This window comes from Xiphophorus couchianus, chromosome 11 (assembly GCF_001444195.1).
Source record: "Xiphophorus couchianus chromosome 11, X_couchianus-1.0, whole genome shotgun sequence".
Taxonomy (NCBI): Eukaryota; Metazoa; Chordata; class Actinopteri; order Cyprinodontiformes; family Poeciliidae; genus Xiphophorus; species Xiphophorus couchianus.
The window spans coordinates 3,271,521-3,299,299 of record NC_040238.1 but is presented as its reverse complement, the minus strand read 5'-3'; the positions used below and the strand labels follow the sequence as shown (position 1 = coordinate 3,299,299).

Sequence of the window (27,779 nt, the reverse complement as noted above, 5' to 3'; positions counted from 1 at the left end):
TTGATCGGGGTGAATGGAGGTCGTTTTGTTCACTTTGCTGTCATGGTTTCATGCTGAACATTTCAGCAGGCACGCAGTGGAAGTGAACTCAAATCAGAGCATGTAGAAATTGGACTGTTTTTTGTTGCCATTAAATTTACAGCTAGCATAAAAAAAACTTGACAGCAGCTAATTTTTACAAGTATTATTCATTTGTTATATTTTTTGTTTGTTATTTTCCATCAAATTCATATGTATAAACAATCATTTCTAAATTCAGTACAGTAACTTATAACTCCCTTCATCCGGAACTAACGTCTTTAGAAACAATATCAATTCTGCCATCTTGTGGCCAAACAAATCTTTGTTCAATTACTACCAAAACAGGAATAGTTTTCTTTAATAAGTTGCTAAAAATTATATTACTTTGTGAGATGAGATTTAAAAAAAAGCTTGCAAAGATAAAGGTTGAAAAAATACATAATTTAAGGACATAAAAATGTTGTGCCAAACTGGATATAAAATTATATTTAGCCAAAAACAAATATATATAGATATTGAAAGAGTAAAACCTTATTGGATTATAGCCAAACCTCTTAAAAACAGCAACCAAGTCCCTAGCAAACATTTGAATCTGTTTTGTCTGTAGTACCACGGTTGTACATTGAACATGGAGTGTTTTCTTGATTAAAAACAATCTTATTAAGCATATCACAGAAACACAGAATAGAACAGAGTGACTGCTTTGGTTGCAAAGATCTTCTATGCGAGAATATTGGGTGAACCCTATTGAGATGAACACATGAGGAAGACAAATTCCTCACCCACTGAAAACATTCTGGTGGAAACACTTTTGCCCCAAGATTATGACACAAGTTGACATTTAGATTTAAGGGAAGGAAAAATTTAAAGCTGAGGGAAGTCAAACACTAAGACAACCCTGATTTTGCTTGTGAGCATACATTTTCTCATGTTAAAAATGCTTTCTTTTTCCAGCAGTTTCTTCTTTTTATATATGTATAACCATCTATTAATCCAGTCAGGTTGTAATACGACATCTACTCTCCTCCATGTTTAAAGACAGTAAACAGATAACGCTAACTTTTTATCTGCATCCAATTAAGGAGAGTGTTGACAACAGCAGCTACCCTTCCATCCACCGCAGGATTAAAATTAGTTCGAAGTTGTTTGTTAAGTACTACAACAGCTACTTATTGTTGACTTATAGAGTTTGAATTGTTTAACGAACTGTGTCTTCGGATTTATGTTTTGTTCTTCTAGTACAGTTATATGGAGGGAAAAAAAGTGAGACTAACAACCACAGAGTTCCCTATCTACAGGCTATTATGATGACAGTTACTGGAAGTAGCATCCTGATGAATGCCTGGGAAGATCAGATTATCACTGGTCTGAACTTGATCATAATAATTGATTAGAATTCTGTCAGAATTTTAGTGCTTCCGATTTTGGCTTGCCTTGTGACTTTTCCTCCTTCATGGATAAATTATCACATATATGTGATAGGCATCGTGTTATACACTAAGTTTGGTGTTCAAAGCATAACATCACTTTTGACTGCCTTGTACTCACGTTTTCTTTTCATATTTTATTTTTGAATATATTTCTTAATTTCAGTCCCTGGAAATGAATATGACTGCAGTATGCTACAAACCTGAAACCAGCAAAAAGAAAAAAGAAAAGGTGCAAAAATGATGATCTATGCCCTTTAAACACTACATAACACAAGATGGTTAGGAAAAATATGTTTTTAGCTAAGAACCACATGACACAAGATAGTTGATTCATTTTTCTTTTTAACTGTGTTTAATGTTGAACAGCAAAACTTCAAGAAGTGGAGCAGATATTTTGCTGCCAGAGTGAGAAACAGTTTTAAAGAGCTATAATCACCTTTCAAAAGAATCATCAAAACAACCCAGGTGTTATTCATGTTCACAGTTCTGCCTGAGAGGTAACTTGACTGGAATTACAAGCCATTTCATCCAGATCATACTTTTACAATTAAAAAAAAAAATCAAATTTACTTTCCCATCACATTATATATTGAAAATATTTGTTACAATGTTGAGTAAAACAACATTTGATTACTGGTAAAACCACATATAAATGCACTAATCATCAAGCCAGCACAAAGTTACAACATATTGTGAAATGCAAATAGGTTTTCAGAGAAACTTCTTCTGACCAGATTCAAATAGCTTACATTCAGTACAGCGACATATATGGTTTGTTGTTGCCACGTGTGGCTCTGTAGCAAAAAGTGGTTCCAGGAATAGAGATAATTCATTAAAAAATGAGAACCCCAACTTCATCCCAATTTAGATTAACTACAAAACAATCATCCCCTGAACTGCAGGTCTTAAAACCATGTTGCTCAGTGTTGAGTTTATACTGTTTGTTTCAGACACGATCAACTTTAAAGATATTTTGTGAGCAAGCTGTACATTTCTTTCTCTTAGCACCAAACTATGGCTCACAGTGATCGCTCATTTTGCAGCAGCGACATGCACTGGAGCCTATTAGTGAGAAAGGAGGCTTTGTACTAGAGAGTATTTTTTTTGTTAGCTTATAAGTTTGCATATAAGCTAATTCTTTTCTGTGTGCTCCAGTGGCCAAGCAATGACATTTTGTTGCCAACACTGTTGTGTTTTTGTGCAATGACAATAAAATAAGTCCAAGTCTAATAAATATATTTTCAGTCAGCTGTAGTGGGCAAAAAAACTTTAAGGTTATTACCTCATGAACTCTTTCAAAGTCACCTTTACAGTGCTTTGTCCAGCGTAACATTCATGAAAATTACTTGAGCTAAAATCCTTTCTGCGGTTTTCCAGGGTTTTTATTCATTTAAGCTTAGGCTGGTCTCGGCAGGAATAAAATGTTCTTCATGCCCTGGTGGGTTTCTGTTCCCTTCATAGGTGTGCCATTCGCCTTCATACCAACATACCAGGAGTATTCCTCGTGGCGAAGTGTGGTGTAGCCGTTTGGTTCAATATGTTCCAAGAAGTTACAGTCATCAGTCGGGCTATCCTGAGAAAAAAAGAATGTGCAAATAGCAGCAGACTATTTGATTCAAGGGTTCTAAGTAAATTCATCTCAATGATTGTACGGATTAATAAAATAATTCAATTTCTTTTCTAATGTATATTAGATAAAAATCATTTACATTTTAAATACAGTTTTAAAAACGTGTAGACAATTACTTAGTTTAAACGGATTCTGACAAGTATACACTAGAAAATCCAAAACTCACTTTTCCGAAGAGGTCTCCTTTCTGGTTCATAGCCAGGTACTTTAATGACTGCACCCCCTGGATGACAATAAGTCCTACACCCACCGACTTCAGCTTCATGATTACTGTAACACAATCAACATCACATTTCTGTGTGACTTTTTGTTTCCTTTCCAAGGCTAAATTTGAGAGCATACCTACATAATGTAACAAATGTCTTCCAAAAACGCTGCTTTTGCCCTGATAGAATGTTCCCCCATACAAATGTGTTCAAGGGTAAGGAGTTGGGATAAAAATCCCAAATTACTAAGCAGCTTTTACCAGAAATGTATTCTAAAAATCTTGCACAAGAGATTAAGTTCCCCAATGGCCACACATACTACAGATTACTTCCCTGGAATATAAATGTTATGTTCCATAGTTTATAAGTCATTTTTCACAACTTTAATAGAACTTGAAACAGTTACTGTCCTGGAAAACGTGTTACTTCCTTGGAGCTTACATGCTAGTTTCACAAAACATTCGACATGCTTTTATATAGTTTCCAAGTTATGTTCCTCAAACTTAAAGGTTAGTTTTACAGGTTCCTTTCTTGGAAGTTGGAAGTGGATTTTATTGAACATTAACGCTACTTTACTGAAACATTTATGGTACTTATATAATACTTTTAGGGAATGAACAGGTTACTTCTCTGAAAAGTAGAATTTACTTGTATAGTCTTTCTGATAGTGAAATATTACTTTGTCCTAATTTACAATTTCTTAAGATTAGATTACCATCACAACACTTAAAGGCTATTTTATTTCAATGTCAATATCAGTGTCAAATTTATTTATATAGCACTTTAAAAACAGGCATAAAACTGCACCAAAGTGCTGTACAAGAATGACAATAACACAAATGAATAAAAACAGAGTATCAAAACACTAGTTCAATTTAATGCCAAGGAATAAAAATGAGTTTTAAGAAGCGATTTTACTTTATAAAACTTACAGGCTGTTCTCTGGAACTTACAGGTTGCTTTTTAAAACCTATTGGTAGCTGAATTTGTAAATTATTTTAGTGTAATTGATAGGTTACTTTCCCAAAATGGGCTGAATGTTTGTCATAAGTTACAGGTTCCTTTTCACATCTTTCAGATAACTTTAACATTACTTTCACCAAACTTGCTACAGCAAAGTAGCTACAGCTTACAAAGTTATACAAAGTGCATAAAATGATGCACTTTGCTGGAGCCTTCAAGTTACAGCCAAGTGTAATGATGGAGTAATGATTTATCCTTCTAGAAGTTACAGGTTACTTGCCTCAAGTTTACATATTACTGCAAAAGCCTTCCAAGCTTCTGTCACAAACCTACAGTCTACCCTCAAGTTACTTTCTGGACCTTACTGGGTTACTATTAGAAAATATGCAGTCTATTTTCTTGAACATACACACTACTTCCATTGGTAACTTTCCTGATACAGACAACTTTCACAAAACTTGTTGGCTTCTTTTACAAGACTTATAGGCAACTTTTCTGAACAGATGGATTACTTAATGAGATTTTCAGAATTCTTTTAATAAATTTCCGGGTAATTTTATTTGAATTTAGAATTTATTTTCCAAGAATATTAAGGCTACTTTCAGGAACTTGCAGGCGGCTAGCCAAATCTTTCAGACATAAGCTGTGTCCGAATTCGAGGTCTGCATCCTTCCAAGGATCGGTGTATGTAGACCGGGTCCTTCCAAGGCCGTGAATAAACGAAGACCGGAAGAGAAGCTTTTTTTTAATTTATTTATTTTTTTTTATTAAACAAACAGTATACAAAGACTCGTTGGGGTATACGAACACCGGAAGAGAAAAGCTGTGAATTTGGGCAGGACTAGCCTTCACCAACTGTCCCCCACCCAACACCCCACCGCACCTCAGCGTAACTTATGTTGCCTAGCAACCGTGACAGCATGAAGCAGAGAGGGGCGAAGACAAAAAAAACAAAACAAAAAAAACAAACAAAAAAAAACGGAGCTGAAGTTTGTTTTTAGTCATGTATTACTCTTGATTTCTGTATTATTCTTCACCTTTTATAGTAAATGCTGCTCCATAGTAAAATAATAATAATAAAAAATCTGTTAGTTTGATTCTAAAATGTTCAAACATGTAGTGCACATTTCTACCATGAATAAATATAAGCAAATTATTCATTTTCAAATATAATACTTTCCAAATCTCGGATAAATCATTACAGTTAAATAAAACTAGTATGCTTGAAGGCTTAACTTTAATCAATCAAACCGATTTCCTCAAGAATAAATTAAATACACTTTAGTAAACCAAACATTTTACAACTAGATACTACCTGTCTGAATAATATCGGTGTTTAACTTCCACTCATTAGGGAAAGCTAGCGGGAGTATTTATAACAATGGCAGTCAGGGGTTCTCCTCCGGTACACCGAACCTGGCCGGCCAGGGCGCCGGAGGTTAACGCAGACATGTCCGAAAATGTCAGAGCAGGTTATGTTTTGGTGAACCGAGCAGATGTCTGAGACTTACAGACTTACATTCTCGCTTAAAAACGTTGTACAAAATCACGTTGTCACTTAAAGTGTAATATAACAAAAAATTATTTGCCGGGACCCGCAATGAATTATGGGATATGGTGGGCCGTGAAGGATACACCCGACCCGTCCTTCAAGGTGAGGCCGCACGTGAAGGAATTCGGACAGGCAGAGTAACGTAATGACGTAATCGGCCTACAAACCCTGCTCTTACTTGACATTGTTTAAAATGTCTTTGTTATGACAACTTGACATTAACCAAGACAAAAACGGTTTTGTCGTGACAACATTAATCAAGACAAAAAATGTCGCTATTATGACAACTTGACGTTAATTAAGAAAAAAAACAACGTTTTTGTTATGACAACTTGACATTATCCAGTAAATCATAATCTATCATAAAAATGCAAATGATCAAACTTTAAGAAAAATATGTAGCTCTGTGTTAATATTAAATTACTTGATCGTCACTTGTTAGTCTTAACTTTCTTCATCCAATTGATCCTGTTATGTCATGTTCATTACAGCGCCATGTCAGTCTTATGCACACCCCTTCAATTAAAGTATTCTTTCTTTCTTCAAGCTTACTTACTTTTGATTTGTCCACCAATGCTTCCACTTTACAAACAGTATCATTCAGAAAATATAAAGATTTAAAACAAGGCCATAAATGTTTGTCGTGTTTAACGTTCTGAACATAAATGATAACTAACTCTGAAACGCAGTTTTAATAACAAAGAATAAGTTGATGAATGCATTTTCCTCACCATAGGGATCATCTTCTTCCCTCACACCAGACACTGTTCCATCTTCAGCAATCTTCAGGTGATATCCTCCAGTCTGACAGTAGAGCTTGACTCTCGAGCGTCTCTCCGGAAGGAAGCTAAGATCCTGGGTCTGTTGTAAAGACGGAGGTTGAGCAATATGCTCCCCACCACTCTGCTCGGGACGTGGAGGAGCGCTCCGGAAACAAGAAGAGAGGCCCCCCATGTCTGCTGTGTGAGTGCTGGAAATGCTCTCCTTTCTCTCCTGCCGAAAATCAGAACCTCCTCTTCTCTTTTTCTCCCCTACTTTTGTTGTGGTAAGTATAAGGATCCAAACTAGATTCGGGCGAGGCTAAGCAGGTTCTCAGACCAAACATCAGTTTGAGAATAATTTCCAAATGCCAAACAAAACCAAACAAGAATAAACACTTGTTGCTATGGCGAAGAGTGGCGGTTTCTGATATGGGCGACGTAGACACCCCCTGACTCCCCCACAACCGGAGGATCTGAATGTCAACAAACTAATAAATAATGCAAAGCATCATCACCCCTCCAACGGTCTTCAGTTAGTCCGAGCGGTCGGGAAAAACCAGGGGAGGAGGTCTCTGTACGTGAATGAAAGTTGTACGAACTACGGACTGGTAAATAGCTACAGCTCTGAGGCGATAAAACTTATGACGGTGAAATGTCGGCCATACTATCTGCCACGGGAGTTTACTGCGGTGTTCGTCATCATTGTTTACATCCCGCCGGGTGCTAATGCTAATGAAGCATCGACAAACGGAGGCGTTTTACGTGGCTACCGGGAACTTTCATCACGTGAAACTGGCGGACACTCTGCCCAGTTTCTACCAGCATGCCACCTTTCCCACGCCGGGAGACAAGACTCTGGACTGTACTAACATTAACGGTGAGTACAGAGCTCTTCCTCGCCCCCCATCTTGGCCTCTCCGACCACATCTCAACCCTCACAGGCCTGAATGACTGCCAAACTATAGCCCAAACATCTGTAGTCATGAAGTGCTTCGAGAGGCTAGTCGATGTCACTTTAGACCCTCATCAGTACACCTACAGGAAGAACTGCTACACTGCTGACGCCATCTCATCAGTGGTCCACACAGCCTTCACCCACCTGGAGAGCAGAAATTCTGCCATTCGTCTGGTCTTTCTGGATTTCTCCTCAGCTTTCAACACCTTCATCCCACAGACCCTGGTGCAGAAGCTCTTCTCTCTTGGACTGAGTCCCACACTGGGGAACAGGATACTGAACTTCCATGACCAACAGACCTCAGACTGTCTGCTGACCACAGCACCATCTCATCCCCTATCACTCTCAGCACCAGTTTGCCGCAGGGCTGCATCCTGAGCCCCCTTCTTTTCAATCTGCTAACGTATGACTGCTTGGCAAGACACCCCAGCTGTCACATAGTGAAGTCTGCAGATGACACAGCAGTACTGGGGCACATCACAAACAATGAGTCTACATACAGAGAGAAGGTGGTACATCTGGTACAGTGATGCAGAGACATAACCTCTGCATTAACCTGAAGAAGACCAATGGGATGGACAAGGATCCTCTTCATCCCCTGTACTTTGGAGGAGCAGTTCTGGTCCATATATGTATGTGTGCGTATAAATAAATACTTTTAAATATATAAATTAAATGTTATTTTTAATTAATTTATTATTTATTTATTAGGCTTCTTGATCTGGGATTTGAATCAGAATTTTGTACCAAAGCAAGCAATTGTGAAATGGTATGACATTAAAAAACTTTATTCCTCGCAGGAAATGTTACAAATTGCACTAGTAATAAATAACGGACCATGTAGTGGTGATTGTTTGTCAAACCAAATATTCTATAAAAGTTCAATGCATAAGCCACTACTGCACTGAGGTGATGTTTTGTATGCAGGCAAAAGAAGTCCAATGTCCAAAACTTGTAGGTTGCATTTTAGGGTTTATTTTTCCGTTTGGCATGCAAATAATAAAGACCAAACTTTTCATTGTTTCCTGCTGCCTCTCCTGCTCTAGTAAAACACAATAGGCCCCAACCCAGTGCATGCTGGTCCTATACCAGTACATATGCTTCTAGAATTGGACCCACAGTTCTTCCTGACTAACTTAAAAAGTAAATAACCAAAAATCAAGAAACAAAACAATCAATGTAAAAATAAACTAAATAATCCAAAATATATAAAGTAAACTAAGAATACATTTTAACAAAATTCAAAGTAATAAAGAATAAATAGCTCAACAGACCAGATGGCTTACAAATCCAGAGTTTTGCAGGGATGTTGCTAGAACACCCTACATTCTTTATCCTGTTTAAAGACCACGGTTTCATGTCTTACCATATCTTTTCCTCAAGAGTTTATCCAGTGCAAATGCATATGCCAAATACAAATAGTTGAGGCTCATTTCTTTTTATTTATCCTCAAAGATCCCAGAGCAGCAACTATCAAGAACTTTGTCCCGTAAGAACAAAAAACATGGTTGTGGATCCAGTCTGGCGGTGTTACTCTAACAACTCTGGTTCTTTCTTATAATTTGTAAGCAGAGGTATTGCTTTGTCAGAGCCAAGACATTCTGCATTTAGAAGAATGTCTTGGAAGAAAGGGAAGCAGGGGAGCGGGGAAAGAATGAAAGGCCAGAGCCACAAAAAACCAAGGAGGTTTTCCCAGGAACAAGACCTGAGGCGCTTTAACACGGGGTATTTAACATAAGTGCTGCCAGACCAGGACTTTTGGACAGAGTAGCAGCTGGAGATGATGTCAAAAGTCCAACCGACGACCCAGTCAGGATGCCGACGTGTGGGAGGAGAGCTTCAACCTGCGTGTATGTTGATGAGGTCAGGGGGGGTTTTGGCTTCAAGTGGTGTAAAGATGTTTGGCTTAAAGTGGAGGAAAGTTCAAAAAGCTGTTTATGGAAACAGATGTGTCTTTTTCAGCCTTTAATCATCCGAAGAAGCAGGTTTTAAACTTCTACAGTGGCTCTCAAAAGTATGCACACGGCTGTTAAAGTACCAGGTTCTCTTGATGTAAAAATCAGAACTCGATAAATAATTTTAGTAAATCACAGTATATGAGCTGTTCCTCATATACTGTGATATTTATCAGTTGTAGTGAATTTTGCTAACCTAAAATATAGCTAAGCTCTTCTAGTTACATTTTTCCTGACACTTGCATCCTTTACATAAAGCCAGAATTTGAAGAGAAATTACAAAGTATTACAAAAACATTTTTCTCAGACTAAAGAAATTCTGTAAATATTAATTTGTGCATCTATGCTCAGAAATATCTTGTTTCTGTGTTCGAATGTAGTGTAAAGTACTTAATATTTTTCTTTTATCCTGTAGGTGGTAAAGAATTAATCTCTTTATTGCTAATTTGTTAAAATGGTTGACCAAATCCCAAAAACTAAAAGAAGAGGAAACTTCATCTGGGTTTAGTTGTTTGAGAAGTGTCAGTGCCTTATCTCCACATCAGCCTGCTGGACCTGAAGAATACCAGGTGAAATGCCTTCATGAACTAGAAACACTAAGTTACCTTTTGCTTAGACATCCAGCTTTATTTTGATCTGGGTGACAGAGTCCACACCGACATCAGCAAATAAAATGTTTGGTAATCCAAAGCTCTATTTCTAATCACATTCTCACTCTGTAACAATCATCTGTCACCTACCTGTGGGAAAGTCATGCGAGTGCCAACATGTCCTCCTTTCTTTTTCTTGTAGTTTGGTTGAAACAAGTTTCTCATCCTTCCTTGCACTTGAGAAGTGTCTGCTTTTTATATATAAGTTTGTATTTGTTCTCAGTCCTCTTCTCACTAATATCGCCACCCCTCCAACATCGTCAGAGGACTCATTTTAACAAGCCAGAGTCAGGACTAAAAAGATCTTTTCAGACTACAGAGAGGGGCTGAGAAAGAGTGACACAGGCATCCAGGACACAGCACTGAGCCAAAGTCTGGAAAACAACAGAGCTTTCTAACTATGTGAGCACTAAAGCCTGAGACTAATGCAACTATAAACATTTAATAAAAGAGATGACTGCAGTTCCCTTCTAGAATCCTTCATGGACTCTCTCCTATAGGATTGGGCCCTTAGGTCAGATTACAAGGTAATAATCTACTTCACATGCCTGCAGGAATTATGCATTAAATCACTTTGGCACTTTGCCTCTCAAATTTATGCATTATAAATTATGTTTTAAATAAGAGGGGATTAGAAAAAGAAACAGCATTGATGATAATCTTGTTTCATACCAGGAAAATATCTTTTGCAGATTCGACCCAGTTTTGTTCAGGGCCTTTTGCAGAATTTGACTTTGGGGCCCACTTCCAGTTCTGCTCTTTGCCAGCTGGGTGGATATTTGTGATCAACAGTTTCAGTAAATAAGAAAAAAAAAGTTGTGATAGTAAGGATGTGACTGCAAACTTTGAGAGTGCTTCAATAATAATAATAATAATAATAATAATAATAATAAAACCATTCATATTTAAAGTAAGGACTGGTGCAGACTTTCCTATAACCAATGTCAGAAACTGCTAGATTGAACGGACTCAGTTTTACAAGTTGCTTCATCCAAAAGAGGTAATACTAGTTATCACATTACTTCCTGTGTGGATGTGCGCATGTTACGTTTTAGAACCAGCAGGTGGCAGAACAGGTTAACTTTATTACAAATGAAAGTCTTCAAAAATCTGAATTAGACAATTATTGTTTAAAAATGTAAAATTTAAACAACAAACTTCAGCTACTAAATAGTTTTATCATGTTTTTTTGGTAATTCTCACATATTTAGAGATTTTGACATAAACATTAAGGCAACTGCAGAATTATTTGACACTTTAAAGTATTTCCCAAACAGGTATATTCACAAAATCAGTCAAGGATTGTATGTAGTAAATCAATATAAATGTATAAACCTCCAACATTTATTTGAGACAATACATCAATAAACTTTTATAATTAATTGCAATAATTCAGCACTAGATACACCGTATGAAACTGTCTCTTCTAATATTGAATTTTTCTGTAAGGAGCTGCATAAAATTATCAGAGAAACAAGTACCATCAAAACAAAATTTTATGCAGCAATTTCTTTTTGATTTATTTAAAGAGACAAACGCTAAACAGCTGAAGGCAAATCATAGCACAGATGAAAGTGAAACCTAACTTAGAAAGCGGCCTTTTCCTCTCCTGGAGTAGAAAGTTTAATAGAAGAAAGGTTGTAAAGTTTAGCAAGTTAAGAATTAAATAATGACACAGCCTCACCAGTAATCTTGTATGTCAGAAGGGGAAAATAGTGTTTTTCAGGTTGGCCAAACAAATTCTGAACTGAGTCTTCTTCCACATGTTTGTGTTGTTTCCTACATGGTTTGTGGCAAACTGTAAATAAAAGTAATCAGAGTAAGAAGGTCTGAGAAATGCAAATGCATTTAACCCACTTCAGTTTTTATTTGCAAGAAGAGACTGGGAAAAAAAAATACAAATCAAAGACATGATTTATCTTCCTTCCACCTGACCATGTGATAGTTTATGTGAAATCCCAACATTATGTCTGTGGCTATAAGGTGACTAAATGTCAAGGATGTTTTGTGAAGAAGGAAGAGAAATTGAGATGACTTAAAGCTTTCAAATCCAGAATCTGAAGTTTTTGTGTTTTCAAAAAAAGAAAGAGAGAAAAAAATATTCCCTACAGGATACATATATTCAATATACTTGGAATATAATTTTGATATGTGGATTAAAAACTTAATTTTAAGACATGTTTAGTATGTTCAAAGATGAACCTCACTTGCAAAATAAAAATAAGAAATAGAGCATGAGTCAGTTGCTTAGCAGTTGTTTCAGTTTGTTTTATTAGTCGAGACAAAAACTTACTGCAGCTACTGACAGAAAAAAATACAAGAGGCCTTGAATATTTAATTAGCTTCATTTTGATGGCCATAAAACATAAGGAGAGGGTTACATTTGCAATTATGCTGATTAGGAGTTTAATTTATGCTGTGAATATATATTAATGTCCCTGACCTCATTGTGTCTGGAACATATTTGGAGATGAATCAAATGAAGGACCTGATATCATCCACATATTAATTATGTTGTACATCTAAGCATTGTGAACCCTGTTTGTGCATAGAATTTTATTTTAGAACTCGACAGTTAGAAGGAAAGACAAAAAAAAGTTTCAGTTCTTGCAGGTTTGGTCCAACAAAGACCAAACCTGTGTTGGATAATAAAACCTCAGGCTTAAAGTTAATTTTTCTTGTGTGTTATCAGAGACTTAGACCAGCAGCTGCCAAATCTAAATATAGTTTGCATGTATTGTACCTGATTGCAAACCGGGTAAATCCAGTTTTTGAACCTGCCTACTACATTTTAGAACATACACAAATAACAGACCACTTCCTGAGTGTGGGTGAACAGGCTAGCAGACTGAGGCAGATGGAGAAATGAGTGAGCAACCAGACGCCAATGCTCTCAGATTTTGGGGAAGGAAGCCGTGCTTCTAAATCTGAAATGTTTTAACACATGAAGCATAAACAAGCTGCATGTGTCAATGACATATGTGCAACACTCTAAAACAGAGAATTCAAACTTGTGAAGCTTTAGGGAAGTTTGACGAACTTTATTAAGTCAGTTCATCTCTTCAAGTGCAAGACAGTTGGCCGTATATAGTCATCTTGTTAAAAACACTTGCTACAGTTGGATCCCTATGTAATTATATTGCAGTTGTTGCCACCTCTGGTAAGCACACCCAGCACCTAGGTTAGAGACAATGAGATTTTTATATATACTCTCTGGTTATCTTTGTTTGATTATAAAAATGGTTTGACCATCTGAAACAACTGAATGATCAATATAGTGCTGTCGGTTTTTTGATAGCAATATAGATATGTCTTAACATTCTGCAAAACCTTCTCTTCAACTCTTTTTAGGCAACTAAATAGTCACACATTTTTTTAACTTAAGTGATTTTCTGGTTCCCTGTACAAAAGATCTCCTCGATTCTTGTTTACTGAAGCAAATATGAATGTTTCTGTATTTTACCTTACAAAACCTGGCAATAAATGGAGAAATTTTCGTGCAGTCTCCTTTGCTGACTTTATCTGAGGAAAGTGAAACCTGCAGTGCTTTAGATGCTGTTCTTGATTCTTTTGTGACTTCTCATATGAGTTGCTTATGCTCTCTCAAAGTAATTTTGGTAGGCAGCAACACTGGGAAGGTTGACCAATAGTCTATGTTTTCTCAGTTTGTAGGAACATGTTGTTCACTTCTATTTTTGAATTTGTTTATTTTGGTGTATAATGTGATGTTGGTGCTGTTGCTTTGGAACAAGAAGATCCTGGGTTTAAATTGGCATGTTGTCCACGTTCAAGTGTGCATTTTCGCCAGGTACTGGCTTCCTCCCAAAGTCCAAAAGTATGCATGATAGGTTAATTATGATGTCTAAACTCTTGTTAGACTTGGGTGTGTTTATAGAAGGTTTTTTGTCCTGAGGATGTCTCTGAACTGTTGCCAGAAGGAGTTTTTTTCTTATTGGGTTAAAGTGTGGGTTTAATTTTTATAGAAATAATATCAGCAACGATATATTCTTAGTTCAAACAACACATATTTAGACCAGGTGGCTTTGAACTGTAAATTAACACTTAAAATACCCAACTGTTTTGTTTGTTTTCAGTGTCATATTTTTGTTTTTGTAAAGGGGTTTTGTTGCTTTTGGAGACTTGAAACCATCTGCTGCAAAGAGTCTGTCATGGATATTTCACAATGATTTTAAAAAAGAACTGTCCTCTAATTAGCACTTTTAACAAAAAAAAAAATATAATTAGTTTTATTTTATCACTATAATAATGATAAAAAACACTATAAACTGTTTTAGATCACCCCTTAGATATCAATTGCAGTGCTACATTCTACCAACAGAGGACGTTAGAAGTGATGCATTTAGAACCATCAGGCAGAGAAATTCCCTGTTTCCTTCGAAATGACATCAGCGTCTACTCCGCTATGGCAAGTCATTGGAGTATTTTGCTAAAAGCTCCAGTTAGCTCCGGTCCCGCTAAAAGCAAAGATCGTCTATACGTAAGAGGATGTTCTATCAGATTAAATTAGCTAACACCTGCCCTTTCACAACCAAAATCCTTCTGATCTAAGTGTGTGGGGAATCTCTTCACAGTTTTTAATCATCATATGTAAATTGAAACAAACCAGCTCAAATATATGTGGATATATTTATGAAAACATCTTTCCTTTATATGTCTTTGACAATGCATTTTTTTGTTTTTTGGGGGGTAAATATTTGAACTGTTTTGGGTTCATGTTCAGCTCATTGGAGCAGTTGAAACTAAAATAGTCCACATTATTAAAATAACTATTCTGTGAATAAATATACAATGACAATAAAAGAGCAATACACTGGGTCAAGAGTGAATAGATTTGTGCAAGAATATTAAGCTGAACGGTTGGCTTTACTAAAGCCCCTTTTGTAAATGTTGTAGTGGACAACTAAATTTTGACAAATACATTGCTCAAGTTGTATTTGAACGGGTTCAAATGTATTTACATTTGAACCCGGAGTTCTGGTGTTTAAGCCAGAATTTGACACCGAATCCATGATGGTCTGTGCCAACAAGCAAAGAGGAAAAAACAAATCAAAAATGCACCTGTATAAAGCACTTTGATTTGTTGCTTTATGTAATATGTGATGTGATCAGAGGCATATGTAGATATAAACTTGTTTTTCTATTATTTTAGCTAAATAAAAAAGCTGCACAATGGAGAAACCATGACATGTTGATCTGGAGGTCTAAAGTGAGTATGTGAGTTATATGCAATAAAATATCTGTCCTATAAAATTGAATCTAGAAACATTACTTGACTGAGTCCTCTTTGATATTTTTTTTTCTTAGCATTGGAGTAAACAAGTGAAAAATAAAACAAAAACAAATTACTCAAAACAACCATGATCAGTTGTTTTATATCTTGTGTGATGTCACCAGTGGCATGTGCACACATAATATTGTTATTGTTTAATATCTTTATTAAAGTTTACAATAGCTAAATAATTAAACCAACCACCCATGATTTCTCTTTAGGCGTAACACAACATTTATAGTAAGTTAAACAATGAACTGCCTTAGTGGAAAAGTCTGAAACGTAGTCTTTTTAATCAAAAGAATGGTGTACAGCAAAATCGCTCATTAAACCGTATCCAAAAACATGATCAGAGTGAGTGCTCTTTGTAATTTTTTTATCTGAGCTCTGGAGTATCCCACGTGCGCCCGCCCCATTGGTGACGCTCTCCATTTCATGCGTCCCATTGGTCAGAATGGACGTCAGTCCGGGGATTATCCGTGTTGAAGTAGGTTTCTGGTCGTCTGCGGGGATGTGCTGATTCTGAACGGGCTTGTTCTAAAGCCGCCCAGCAGATAACGTATAGCTCCACGGTAGGAGCTGCTGGGAGCTGAGCTTTGTTTTCTCTCTCTCCCTCCATCCCTCCCGGGAAGCTTTTTTAAATCCAAAACGTCCTGGTCGAGAGGAATGTAGCACCAGTTTTACCTGAGACTGTGGATACCTTTGCGTTTTAGCGCACCAAGCTCCTTTATCTGGGACATTTTTTTAAATCTTATTTTATTTTACTTTGCTGGAGAAATAAGAGAACTCCTGCTGGTGCCTACAATTAAAAACAAATAGGGTTATGTAGGGACAGCTTCCTGGAGCTGCTGTTTTACATGTTGCAATTGCATTTTCCATCATTGCGGAGGCAGTAGAAGAAGTAGTATTAGCTCCTACTAATACCGTCGGAGCTTCACATCTTTTTCCTCTTTTCTCCGCTGGTTCCTAGTTGTGTTTTGATTCTTTGGTGTTCGTGGATTAGTAGAAGATGGGACTACCCGCTCTTGAGTTTAGTGACTGCTACCTGGACAGTCCGCAGTTCAGGGACAGGCTCAAGTCCCACGAACTGGAGCTGGACAAAACCAACAAGTTCATCAAGGAGCTGATTAAAGACGGCAAAGCGCTGATCCAGGCTCTGAAATGTAAGTAAAGCTGGACAGGTGTATGTGTGCAACTTGAACGGGACTGATGGAAACAGCTGATTTAAAACAAAGAAACAAACAAAAACACATCTCCATAAGGTGCCTGACAGCGTGCATGTGATTTATAAACAAACATGCTTGAGTCTCTTGTAACCTTGGTAAAAATTCTTGAAATATTTATTTATTATGCAGCATATTAATCCAGTCTTTAATAGGAGAACATCGATATTTAATATTAATATTTATTCCCAGCAATTTATCTGCTCATATAACATAGGACAAAGTTAGAACTAGGTACAGGTTAGTATGAGATTTCCATGGCATTTTTTGTAATGTATGCTGAAATATAAAACAATGGGTAATATGGTGTACTTGCTTTTAGTTAAAGGGGCAATATTATGTAAAATTCACTTTTTTGAGCTTTACATCATGTTGTAATGTTATTCCCTCATCAAAAACTCCTTGATTCTTTCATGAATATTTGAGAAATCCTTTAATCTCACATGGCAACCATTAAGTTGTACAAAACGTCTGGGTGGACCTAGCTCCGCCTTCCACCTTTGAGCTAGGTCCACCCCAGCTCACTTCTCAAGACTAGCCAGCAACAATTAGCTAACGCCCGGTGGAACTGCAGGTCAGCTGAGCTCATTACACAAGCTACTTCTCAGTGAAATGCTGCTAAAATGTTGTTAAATGATTCATTTAACAACACTGCTTAGCAAGAGTAGGCCTGTCGCGATAAACAATAAATCAATTAATCGCACAACCTCATTTTAATTATTGGCTTTATCGTTTCTTTGGACCTTTTTCTCTTTCTGTTGATGACACTAAATGAAAAAAGGCTCAACTCCGGTGCTCTCCACTGACCTCTTCCTTCCTCATTTCCTTAGTGTAATGCAACGATCTACCACACACTGCAGGATGATCGGTTACGAAATAAATTGAAAGCGACAATCTTAGAACGCCCAACGTTCTAAGATTGTCATAATGGAAAAATTGGGGCAAAAAATCATGTAGTGTGAACTATTGCATCAGGTAGTCGATGTGCCCATCTTCTCTATTTAAATCTAATGATTACTGAAGGGCAACATAATATACAGACTTCATAATCTGCAGTCTTTTGGTTGAATGCAGTATTTATTTCCACTTTGGCTTTATGCTGTTTAGTTTTTATTCAAGTACATTTTTTGTTAATAGAGACTCAGAATCCATTTTATTTTTGTTTTTGGTTGGTTTGTTTATTTTGTTTATCAGTTCCAGTGTTTAGTGTTCTTTTGAAAATAAAGTGCATCTATCTTTGGCAGGAAATCGCATGCATTATTATGTCATTTCCATTAAACCAGTGTAAAAAGATCTTCAAACAATATTATCTTTTATCGTAATAATTTTTGAGATAATTATTCGCTCAGCAACATTTGTTATCATGACAGGCCTAAGCAAGAGCAGAATTTTTAAAGAGGCACAGGCCCAGTTTTATGGCATTAAATTACACAATCAAATTTATTTTAGGTATTGTTTGATACTTATATTACTGCTAGCTTAAGTTTTATGGCAGGCCTAAGCAACCATTTTTAGTACCTGCTTAATTTAGTATTATTTTAGTGGGTGAAGGTGGTAGGAGTTCACCCTGCAATCAGAGGATCGTTGGTTTGATTGTTGTCCAGCCACCTCTGTTGTTGTGTCCTTGGTTAAGATACTTCACCCACCTTGACTGCCCCAGGGCAGCTATGGCTACAATCTGGTAGCCACATCTACCAGATTGTAGCTATGGCTACAATCATCAGTGTGTGAATGTATGTGCAAATGGAAATGACTGATTTCATGCAAAGCTTCTTTGAGTGTCCTACTAAAAGCGCTATACAAGTCTGATTTCATTTGATTTAGATACCTACTTGTATATTATAGCCTTTTGCCATTATGCTTTTAGAGTAAAACAAACTGGTATTAGTAGGTTAATTAGCCAGGCTATCTGCTCACATAGCTAGCCTGCAGTCTGCTGCTTAACATTTATCCTGCTTGTATCTTATTAATCGTTTTAAAACAGTGTTAGCTTAATAAAAGTGATGGACACCATGACTGTCCATGTGCAACATCTAACTTCATAACTGTTTTTGACAAGCTTTTCATGTAAAAATTTCTGATGTTAATATAGAAATGGATTTGTCCTTGCATCAGATCCAAGTAACCATTTACCACTTTGATTACATTTCCTGGCTGATATAAAACTTAGTGATACCATTATGTCAGTTTTTGTTCAATTCTCTTACTATAAGCTTTGAATTTTTTTTCTCCCAATTGACTATGAACATACTTACATTAACAGTATATATCTTTTCAAAGTTATATTATGCTACTTAAGCTGTAAAGCTGATTTTTAGCACCATGTGTGTTTTACACATCAACACATCAATTGTGCCAATGAGTTTGTTCCTGTATGTGTTACTGATGAAGGACATAACAGGAACAGTTGAGATCAGGCTGATTTGACTGTGCAGTGCATAGTGTGCTCTCAAGCTGTCAGCTCGTTTGTCCCTATCGGCTTGAATTATTGCGGGGCATTCAGGGAGAGTGTTTGCTTTCATCCGAACTGATGAGTGCTGGCATTTATGTTGGTATGCTGACGGCTGTGCTGTCCGCTTTATGCTGATAAAAGACAATTGCTGAAACACAGTTGAATATCATTTACAAGAACTTCACATGTTTTAATTTTCAGGAAAATCGCAGCATGATTTTTACATTTCTGCTGCGCTTGTTTTGATGTTTGTTTAGAAGTTGATAATACAGTGACTGGTGAGGAAGAACTGAAGATAAAATGGTGCTTTCACGCTGGGAAAAAGTGCATTTGAATAAATACAAATATCCCATACTTGGATTGTGAGCCTGAAACTCAGTCATGGCTTTTATTTTTACATAACACGATGTGAGCCAGGGCTAATACTTTACATTAATTACTTTGTAAAACCATTATCTCTATTAATATGAATGCTTTCTTTACTATGCACTACTGCCATTAATTCATTATATAATAACATATTGATCATTTAGTGTTTTCTGTGTTTTGCTTTTAATGCCCTTTACTGTGCTATTTTCAGAAACACAGTTTACAGGATCTACTTGCAGTTTAACTAATTCCACTACAACTGGCGACCTGTCCAGGGTGTACCCTGCCTCTAGTGTTAGGAAATCACATTTATAATCACATTAAAAATGTTATGTTCTCTGTTTTATGCCAATTAATGTTACTCATCTATTTGCTTTAAGTCAGCTGGATTTACTTTACAGTTTGTAAAGTGGATTTTTTTTTCAGGGACTGTGAGAATAATGAGAGACTGGAACCAGGGACTGTTTTCTCATGCAATATGTTGCCAAAGAACTGTTGGCAAAACTCATAAAGTTCATTAGGGAAAGTCCTGGGGTGGAAATGAAGTTTACACAATTCCTGCTTGCACAGCAAAAATAATTTGACACACAGATGTGGGCCTGTCGCGATAAACGATAAATCGATTAATCGTATGATAAATTAAAACTATCGACGTCATTTTAATTATCGGCATTATCGTCTCTTCCGTCCTTTTTCTCTTTCTGTTGATGACACCGAATGGAAAAAAAGCTCAACTCCGGTGCTCTCCACTGACTCTCCCTTCCTCATTTCCTTAGTGTAAAGCCCAGCAGCACACGACACGATCTTAGAGCTGTCAGCCGATTGTCGGCCCATTTTCAAAACCTGACAGACCACACATTAGTCAACAGAAATCCTAGGTATAACGGTTCGATCGAATTCGTTCCTGCCGTGTGGTGTCCAACAATGGGCACAAAATAATGGCTACAACTCCAGTTAACTAATTTTAAAACCAGGCATCAATCAATGCTTTACTACAATCTACCTGCAATGCATGTTGCTAGTGTCAGCGTAAAGTCTTGACTGAATGAAAATCATTAGAACATATTTATGTCACGTTAACGAAGAACAGCTGAAAAGTTACCGGGTTTATCAACTGCGGTAGCAATTTCGCTCCAACTCCTCCTCTTGTCATTTCTATATTCTTTGCATGTTGAATAAACATTAATATTGTTTCCACGTATCATCTCCAATGTCCGCTGGACTTCGGGTTGCGCCGTGTCAGCTGTTTGGGATCCCCGACGTAATTTCCCCTCAGAAAACACAGAGGAGAATCCTTGCTTTCTGATTGGCTACCTGTCACATTCAACAGGCTGAGTTAAGCTCCCAGTCGGCAAAATCCCTGATTTAGATCGGAGCGGCAACAACGATCTACCATAACACACCACACACTCTTAGAAAGACCAACGTTCTAAGATTGTTGTAAGGGGAAAAATAGGAGCAAAAAATCATGTAGTGTGAACTATTGCATCAGGTAGTCGATGTGCCCATCTTCTCTATTTAAATCTAATTATTACTGAAGGGCAACATAATATACAGACTTCATAATCAGCACTCTTTTGGTTGAATGCAGTATTTATTTCCACTTTGGCTTTATGTTGTTTAGTTTTTATCAAGTACATTTTTTGTTAATGGAGACTGAGAATCCATTTTGTTTTTGGTTGTTTTGTTTATTTTGTTTATCAGCTCCAGTGTTAAATATTCTTTTGAAAATAAAGTGTATCTATCTTTGGCAGGAAATAACATGCATTATTACATCATTTCCATTAAATTAGTGTAAAAAGGTCTTCAGACAATATTATCGTTTATCGCAATAATTTTTTGAGACAATTAATCACTCAGCAAAATTTGCTATCGTGACAGGCCTACACAGATGACATTTTGACCTTGTAAGTGGTTCATGATATAGCTTCAGATTTACATTACTTTTCTCCTGTTAATTTAATAAAAGAAACACCTGGAGTAATGGTAGGTCGCTTTGCACCAGAAAAATCTAAGTCTAGCGACTTAGACTCAGAAGGGACTAGCTCAACACCATACGCTGCACTGCCAACATAACCATATTTTTTTTTGTCCAGATCACTTTTAAAACAGAGATTTTAGATCTCAGTAGTTGCTTCCTTGTTAAATAAAGTAACATAAAAATTCTCAGACTCTAGTAATTTTTAAATTGCAAAAGTTCCAAGCAACTTCATATTCAGCTTATGTTCCAAGACTCAGTTCTTGACTTAAACTCAAAATTTGGGACTTGAGTCTCATGAACCAACTGTAGCTCAGCAATGAGGTGTGCATCAGACTACAGAAGGCCTTTTTCAGTGATTAGATTCTTGGACTTGTAAGACTTGTAAACAATGTTATAGTTGAGATCCAGTAAATGGAAATCTTGCCTCCATCTTTCTTTCTTTCTTTCTTTCTTTATGTGCAACTTGAACTTTTAACCCAGTTATATCAGCAACAGCTGTACCATGCTTTGTTAAAGTAGCATGAATGCTCTGTCACTACCAATCTGCTCAGTTTAGTTTGCAGTTATTAAAAACCATACTTGTTTTGTGCCAAAAGGCTGGACCTCACAAAGGATGATCTGATTTCTTGAGGTCTTTGTGCCTTCTTCAAGATGTTGCAGCCAGTCTTTGATTTCTTACACCACCACCTCCTCTGCCACTGAGCAGATATATGGAAAGTCCTTAAAGTTTAAACGGTGAAGGACAATTTCTTGTGTCTATGAAGGCTTTCACTTGTGTTTTTATTCTGAATTAAAAATTGAAAAAGTGAAACTGGCTGCTACCATGTGCCACGAAGCATAGTACTTCTGCTTTATATTCAATTATTTCTGCCTGTAGCTTGATTTTTGCTAAGGACACAAAACATTTTGTAAGGACAAACTGCTGTTGTGGATATTTTGAATTGAGCAGAAACCATAGAAGTATATTATTTAATTTTTTTATAAACTTGAACCTCTATAGGAAATTACAAAGTAAACTTTTTTCTAGAAGAGAGAAAAATAATGTTGTTAAAAGGTCCGTAAAAGCTAAGCTTTTATAGTGATGGTGTTGCCTCTTTGGGTTTTATTACCAAAGATGATTGCAGAAAAGTGTCAAGTATGGTGAGAAACATATGAAACTTCTTTAAAAAGCAGTTTTGACAAGTCATTATTCATAAGTGTGACTTTTTGAATGCAGCCCAATTTCACACATTCATCCACTGCATAGCAAAGTTTATAGCAGCTCCATCCTGTTTCTGTGGGTTGAACTGGTTTCTTTACTGTTGCAGCTACAGAGGGTAGCATGTCAGGAGTTGTCAGCACACAAACTCAAGCTACAAGGCTTCTCTTGATTACGGTAAATCATTTTTAAACATGCAAAAATGTAAATAAAAGACATTTCTACATGTATTATTTTGTATTAACATGTACTTGCATGTCTGTGTGTTGACAGATTGTCATTTTAAGGTAGACACAGCTTGTCATTATGGAGGCTGTAAATGTGTAGTTCACTACACCACCTCTAACATGACACGACTTAATCGGCCAAATAAACCCTAAATACCAGCCTGACATTCTGGTGCCTTGCTAGAAACAAGATACTGAGTTTACATGACTTATGTGACACAGACTCATAAGGTTGGCATGTTTTCAGTCTGTCAGAAAGCATCTCTCAGACTACTTTTCTTTCATGAAGATACGTATATTGATATTAACAACATTCTTGAAATTGACTTCTTATCTTGCAAAATAACCTATTCTGACTGAATTGTGGATTTGTAAGCATTTATTTTATATATAAATCAAAATTTTTATGTCAAATGATGGCAGAAATGTGTTTCTAGGAATGCAGTTTTTAATGTGTTTAGTCATGAGGATAAGTGCAAAGAAAAACAGCAGTGTTCCTCCATGCTAACATATATTTGGCAGAAGTTTGTTGGTCCAACAAGTATTGCTTGAAGTGGTCAAGATGCATAGATGCCAAAAGCTTGAAGTCATTGTCTTTCTGCTGTTTATTTTGAACAACACATCTAATAAAAAAATCACGTTTTGGATTACATTTACCCACGGGGAAAAGAGATTGTACAGGCTGAACATTTTGAGACAACAGCTCCCTCAGCCTATGGTTCCACAGGAAGACTGACCTGACATGGGTCTTGATCCTCTAAAGCCCATGCATTGCCCAGGCATGTGCTGTGTGCTTTGGCACTGGTTTAAGAACATCTTCCCACCCATTATCATTATCTTGATAGTGGTAGTGCCTTGAAGCAATTACTTTAACATCAAATAAGACCTAAAGGTGCTCATGACAACCTCACAAACAAGCTGCTGGATAACTGAGGGCTTGCATGTAAAGGTCCTAGAGAAGAAGAGGTGGAAATTCCCTGAAACACACCGCTGTGCTGCAAGTTTCTCTGATTCTTTGCTTTTTTTCTGTAACTCTGTCTTTACATATCTGTAGCCACCCACGCTGTTGTTGGTGGGTTGTAGGAAAGGCAATGGCAGTCATTCAGTGGCTCAGCTGTCAACAAGACTGATAGATGAGGGTCACAGACACACAAACACAAAACACCATAACTAATTCTCTAGCAGAGCTTGAGTGAACCTCCTTTTAAAATGTTCGGAGCAAAGCCGGAGTATGTGCCGCTGGGCTAAAGGAAGAAAAAGTGTCTCTGGGAAAGAAAAGAAGAAGAGAGCGTGTTGTTGTCATTCATGCTGCTTATGGAGGAGATCTGAGCGGAGCTTTCTAGGTTGTGGATCTGAGTGAAGCAATGAAAAGAATGAGGGCAGAAAATTGAGCTGTGGTGTCCCTAAATCTGAAAACTGAACGTGTCACACTGGAGAACAGTGTCCATCTTTTGGCTTTTTGTACATATTCATCATTTTGTCTGCAGTTTTGCTCCAGATGTGCCCAGATCTTGATGAAGAGAATGTGTTTATATTCATTTTTTTGTTCTTTTCAGAGATGTATAAATTGCATCACAGTGGGGGTTAGGGGTCTTGTTGTGGTTGTTAGAATATAAGAGAGGGAAATTAGGGCATGACTTGCCTCAGCTCTTTTGCTTTTGTTGTCTCGCTTTTTGTTTCAGTAGATTCTCAGTCATGGTATGAAACACGTGCAGCGACACGCCCTGCATTTTTTCATTCAGTCCTCTTAATGCAGGATTCTCAGTCATATTAACACTTTTATTTGGATGGCTAATGCTGGGTCTAACACAGCAACCATTTTCACAGAGAGAGGAACCCATATCACATTCTTCTCATTAAAAACAGAATAAAACATTTCACTAGACAAAGAAAATGAAAATTAATCAACCTTCAAAGTTGTATGTCTTTCTTTTAATAAGGCAGATTTGCAAAAAAAAACGTTAATGTTTTAGATTTACTGTGACAAAAATCTGCCTGCTTGGTTCGCGTGACTAAAATTCTGCATGTTTAGTTAATTTTTGAGGCAGTGAAAAAAAACAATACACTTTACATTCAAATCTAAAAAAAGTGACCCTTTTTTTAGATGTGTCTTTTTTTTTTAGTGTTTTTCATGGCCCTCAAACACTTTCAGCTTGACAATTTTACCCGCATGGCAACAGGTTTTGACAGCAAAACAAAGCAGCCTATATTTGTGAAATTGACTGAAAAATGCATGTTTCTCAATATATTATTGAAAATCTAAATCTAAAAAAATGTCCTGTGCATTAGTATTCAATCAAGCCTTTTAATATTTACTGAAGTCAGTCTGACTGATCATAAAGCTGAAATATTACCTATCAAGTTGCCATTTCAGGCACAGTTTAGCTTTCTCAAACATTGCCACATTGCTGCCCATTACTCCCTTTAAGTTTAGAAATAAAAATAATTTGATTGGAAACAAACGTACTACATCAAAATCTAATTCATGCTAGAAAGTACTTTGTTATCAAATTCCCCCATTGGAGATGCTTAAGTCATTAAATGCACCAAACTGCCCAAGCTAACTTACTTTGTGCTGATAAAGTATGTGGTGATATGTGATAATGGAAACAAAGATTAAAAACTGATGAAGCTCATCACCAAAGAACTCCAGCCAACGTCAATACTGACACTTTGATATCGACTATCTGACTCCAGCTGGACTAGGCCTGATAAATATTTTAGCGGTGAGACACATTAGTTGCGCTGCCCAGCAATCACACAGCAACTTCAGCCTTCAGTTCTTTGTGGCTTTATATTTGTTTTCTTCCATGAGAACAGTTTATTTCACTAATGTATAATCTCTGGTATACCCTGTTCTGTTTATGACAGAAGCTTGGTAGTTCAGTGTACAAAATAATATATATGCATATTTCTTTTCTAAGGTAGCAGTTAAGACAAACATGGTGATGATTAGTGGAACTGAAAAGAGAAGTGCAAAAGAAGCAGGGTTAGTATTTTCATGGCTCTGGTATTAAACAAGCTGTTATTAGAATTTCTAACATCATGCAAACTTAAATCAGGAAGTGAGATTCTGACATAATCTCTAAACTTGAATCTTGCCTGGAACTTATAGTAAGCTGATTGCAGAACTGTAAGCAGGAGTTTGACATGCACACTTTCAGTGCAGCAGTGCATCTGCTTGGCTAAAGTAACATTTTCGTGGGGTACTTCTGATATACACAGTAATGACTCTCCTAATGATTATAAACCAATAAAGCTGGAATTTCCTGTCGAAGTTGGTTTCAATTAACCTAGCTGAAATAAAACTTAATTTGTCAAGGTGGAGTCATTAAGGCTCTTAAACTTTAATGTCACCCTGTTTAATATGGATATGGGAACTGGAATACAACTCATAGGCTCACAATTATTCAGAACCCTGGAAGGTTAATAATTAAATGTATGTTCATTTTACCAAGAAGGTATTTTCCAATAGATAATGAGAATCAAAATCAGATTTACTGGCAAAGACTGAGCACAAACAACAAGTTTGACTTTTGCTTACAGGCGCTCAGAGCATACAGACATTCAGAATAAATAGATAAACTTTATGGGACAAATATGTGCATGTTTTTTTTCCAACAACTTTTAATAAACAAAGAAATATATGTAGTATTTGAATTGATGAATTTATTTTAGACATTTTCATCAAGAGAAAAAAAATAAAAGCAGTACTTAAAAGCAGTACTTGCATAGTGTAAATGCAACATGCTATTACCAACCATTCAAATACACAAATAAAGTTACCAGTCTGTCTACATGAACATATGCTCATTTAAAAAGTGACAACCCTGTTCATGAAAATAATAATGTTCTAACAGGTCTTTATCTTTAAATAAACTTAGTACTTTCAGATACTTGTAAAGTAATTAAACCAACTTCACTGAGCACCAGCTTGTTCCATGGTTCCTCTTGTACAAATAAAAGAAACACACCTGGCAGAGGGTGACTGCTGTAAGGCAAAAGAGTTAAAGTGGGACATTTAGGAATGAAAGCAATTCTGCTGGCTACACATTAATCCGATCACATTACTGCATCATAAAGCTTGAACAAGACGTGAAATCAAGCAGGAAGTGAAGTGAGAAATTAAACTCTGAGGAATGCTCGTGTACTTTCTGCACACGGCTACCTGATCTCTGTGGTTTGGCTATAAAAAACACAGCAGCACAGAGACCATATAACACAGGTGGTTATGGAAGCAAATTGTTTAATGGCAGTGCTGTAACAGCAGGAGGAGAGTGGTAAACTACTTTAGCTTACTTTACCACCTCCTCTCTGTATTCAGTGTGAGATTCTTTACTTTAACTTGGAACATTTACAGTAAATGCACCAGTTGGATTTTAAGGTCTGTTTCAGCTTAATGCAACAGATTACAAATTTAAAAGTAAACTAATAAAAAGATTACAGTCACATGCCCTCTGGTTATTAATGTGTGTGCTTTTAACCAAAAATCTGCAAAAGGCATTGCTTTTGGAAAATCTACTATGTATAATTACTCAGGTGTTATAATATTTTGGAGATCAGCATAGCTAGCATCAAAATGCTCTTAGGTAAATACAATTGAGTATATTTGTGTCTCTCTCCTTTGATAATTTCAGGGAGGTAGTGTAACAAAATTTTTTAAAGCAAACGATTGTTGTCTATAAAGTGTAACAACTGCAACTTTAGAAACTTAGTTTCAGTTCACTCAAAATTTCCAAGGTGCTGCTTAAAAGAGGTAACAATATTAAAGCAACACATCATTCCATTGGTAAAATATTTTGTAAGGGGCATGCCGTGGTGGCGTAGCGGTTAGCGCGACCCGTATTTGGAGGCCTTGAGTCCTCGACGCGGCCGGTTCGACTCCCCGACGACATTTGCTGCATGTCTTCCCCCCT

The 27,779-nt window shown here is 36.7% G+C and overlaps 2 protein-coding genes across 2 annotated transcripts in view; one reads left to right on the top strand and one right to left on the bottom strand.

Annotated features, from left to right (window-relative positions):
• Positions 1–2,815: 2,815 nt before the first annotated feature.
• LOC114152626 (fibroblast growth factor 1) lies at positions 2,816–6,984 on the bottom strand. The gene is made up of 3 exons (XM_028030563.1): positions 6,534–6,984; positions 3,248–3,351; positions 2,816–3,024 (listed from the first exon to the last, which is right to left on the bottom strand). Exons 1-3 carry the CDS (start codon positions 6,754–6,756, stop codon positions 2,848–2,850), a joined length of 504 nt encoding a protein of 167 aa, XP_027886364.1. The 5' UTR covers positions 6,757–6,984; the 3' UTR covers positions 2,816–2,847.
• Positions 6,985–16,422: 9,438 nt separating this feature from the next.
• LOC114153399 (rho GTPase-activating protein 26) overlaps positions 16,423–27,779 on the top strand; it is a 70,904-nt gene continuing 59,547 nt past the window's right edge. The window contains exon 1 of the mRNA XM_028031935.1: positions 16,423–16,576. Within this exon, the coding sequence (XP_027887736.1) occupies positions 16,423–16,576 (154 nt within the window). The remainder of the gene's footprint in view (positions 16,577–27,779) is intronic.

Excerpts from the sequence above, each read along its gene's own strand:
- LOC114152626 (XM_028030563.1), bottom strand. The coding sequence starts at position 6,756 with ATGGGGGGCCTCTCTTCTTGTTTCCGGAGCGCTCCTCCACGTCCCGAG. Across the intron at positions 3,352-6,533 it reads GGAAGAAGATGATCCCTATG|TAATCATGAAGCTGAAGTCG; the intron begins GTGAGGAAAATG and ends ATTGTGTTACAG. Across the intron at positions 3,025-3,247 it reads AAGGAGACCTCTTCGGAAAA|GATAGCCCGACTGATGACTG; the intron begins GTGAGTTTTGGA and ends TTTTTTTCTCAG.